This window comes from Entamoeba nuttalli, assembly GCF_000257125.1.
Source record: "Entamoeba nuttalli P19 unplaced genomic scaffold asmbl_4121, whole genome shotgun sequence".
In the NCBI taxonomy this organism is placed as follows: domain Eukaryota; phylum Evosea; order Mastigamoebida; family Endamoebidae; genus Entamoeba; species Entamoeba nuttalli.
Window position 1 is genome coordinate 1 of NW_008576572.1, and position 2,246 is coordinate 2,246.

At 25.2% G+C, this 2,246-nt stretch overlaps 2 protein-coding genes across 2 annotated transcripts; both read right to left on the reverse strand.

The window, feature by feature from the left end:
* Nucleotides 1-28: 28 nt before the first annotated feature.
* ENU1_094140 (hypothetical protein) lies at nucleotides 29-895 on the reverse strand (the record flags this gene model as incomplete). Its single annotated transcript, XM_008859112.1, has 1 exon — nucleotides 29-895. One exon carries the CDS (start codon nucleotides 893-895, stop codon nucleotides 29-31), a length of 867 nt encoding a protein of 288 aa, XP_008857334.1.
* Nucleotides 896-1,062: 167 nt separating this feature from the next.
* ENU1_094150 (hypothetical protein) lies at nucleotides 1,063-1,614 on the reverse strand (the record flags this gene model as incomplete). Its single annotated transcript, XM_008859113.1, has 1 exon — nucleotides 1,063-1,614. The coding sequence occupies one exon, from the start codon at nucleotides 1,612-1,614 to the stop codon at nucleotides 1,063-1,065; it is 552 nt and encodes a 183-aa protein (XP_008857335.1).
* Nucleotides 1,615-2,246: the final 632 nt, after the last annotated feature.

Consider the following 2,246-nt stretch of genomic DNA (forward strand, 5'->3'; position numbering starts at 1 on the left):
TAAAAAAAAGATTAATTGTTCATTTTAATTAAAACAAAAGTCCATCATCATCGATTGGGGATTCAATATCATTAACTTGTTGATAATCAAGACTATTTTCTATTTCAAGAGGACTAACATCAATTCCAAGAGCATTACATGACTCAATAATATGTTTTTGAATTTCATCAGTTTCTTTTTCTAAATCTCTTCCTTTTCTTTCAAGTGCAGTAGCTTCCATTTCTAATTCTCTTTTTCTTGTTTGAATAAAATCATTTAATTTTTTAATTTCATCTTCTAATTCTTTTATTTTAGTTTCTCCATTTGTGTTGATTGTCTCTATTTCTTCAATCTTCTTTAATAATTCATCTCTCTCATTTTTAAGCTTTTCGTTCTCTTGTTTTTTTTGTTCTAATGACGCCTTGGTTTCTTTTACTTTTTTTTTAACTTCAACAAGTTCAACTTCTTTAGCATCTTGTTCTAATTTCTTCTTATTAAGATCATCTAAAGTATAGTTCTTAATTGACTTAATTGTATTTTGCTGCTCTTGTTGTTGTTTGGATAATTCCTCACATTTTATTTGTTTCTCATCAACTTCCTTTTTCATTTTCAAAAGTTGTTCTTCTTTTGTTTTAATTTCCTCTTTAATCTTTTCTGTTTTCTTTTCTTCTATTTGGAATAAGTTTAATTCTTTTTCTTTGTCTTCAACTTGTTTTATTGTCATAAGAGGAACTCTTTTTTGTGCTATTTCTTCTGAAACAAGTAATCCATCAAGTTGTTTTAATGATTGAATCATTTCATCTCGTTTCGTGATATATTTTTCTTCCAATGGATCATGAAGTTTTTTCATTGCTTGAACAATCAATTGAATCATTTCATCTTCTTTCTTATCATTAATAAGATCAACTACTTTCATTTTATAGATAAATGGTTCTTGTTTGTTCATTGTTGTTATAATACAAATAACTATTTTCCAGTTTTTTCTGAATAAAACAAAATTCAATAACATTTTTTTCATTCTAAATTGTTATTTTCTAAAGAAACAAAAATGAAAGAAAATAATAAAAGAATCAATTACACTCTTTATGGGAATAATGGAGTCCAATCAAATTCTTCTCCTACAAATGTAATTTGGAAATATTTTAACTCGGAACCTGGTTTATATGGACAATAATATTTGAAGTGAAGAGTTCCAGTAGCTCCAACACTAGTTGCTTTAACAAGGAAATAAAATTCTACATTTTCTTCAGCTGGGTCAGTTGGATTATTTTTCTTTAAGTTAGAGACTTCAATACCAGGAGCAGTATTTAATACTTCCCAAAGATATCCAGCTCTATCAGTATCAATAAATGAAAGTTTTACATTAGTAATTACATAACATGGAACAGTTTGATTTGCATTATCTACATTATATTCAGCAGCAATATAATTACTAAGAATAAGAAGAATTTCTTCATAAGTAAATTCAGTTTTCTTTGGATAAAGTCTCTCTGCAATTTTTTCATAATTATTACTTAGTATAAGAGTTTTTTCAACTTTCTCTTCAATACTTTTTTGTGAGACTTGTACTTCTTTAGAGACTTCAATAGCATTAGAACATACAAGGAATACAATCAAAATAACACCCTTAAACATGAGATGGATTTAACTTATTAATTCTATGTTTATATAGTATCTCATGACATGGAGGGGGTAAAAACTCATTTGTAATATTATTGAAAAACGATAACTACAATTAATTAATCTGTAATTTTATTTTCTTTCAAACCTTTTTTTGATTTTATAGATCTATTTAGTTTCTTGTGACGGTTTCTTGTTTGTTGTTTTTTTAATTCCATTTATCTTAGTTTTTCTACAAACCATTTCTTGAGTCATAGTTTTATCAAACAAACCTATTTGTTTATAATTAGCGTTACATATAAGCATTCTTCTGAAAATACTAAGCAAGAAATAAACAAAAGAAACAAATTAAAAAGGAAAGAATTGATATAATTAATACTAAAATGTGGATTTTCCAAAATTTATTTAAAATTAAAATATTCCACATCATTTTATATTCTAGAAAAAGAGTCAATAAGAGGAATTTTATTTTTGTTTCCAGTTTTGTTTTCAAATCCTTTTTGGATTATATTTTTTCTAAAGATAAAGATAACATACATTTATTGTGTTAGTAATACAAATTAAATACCTCAATTATTTTAATAATACAATTTGTTATAAGCACAAAAGAAAAAGGAGAATTTCTGGAAGTATTTTTAAAAAAAAAA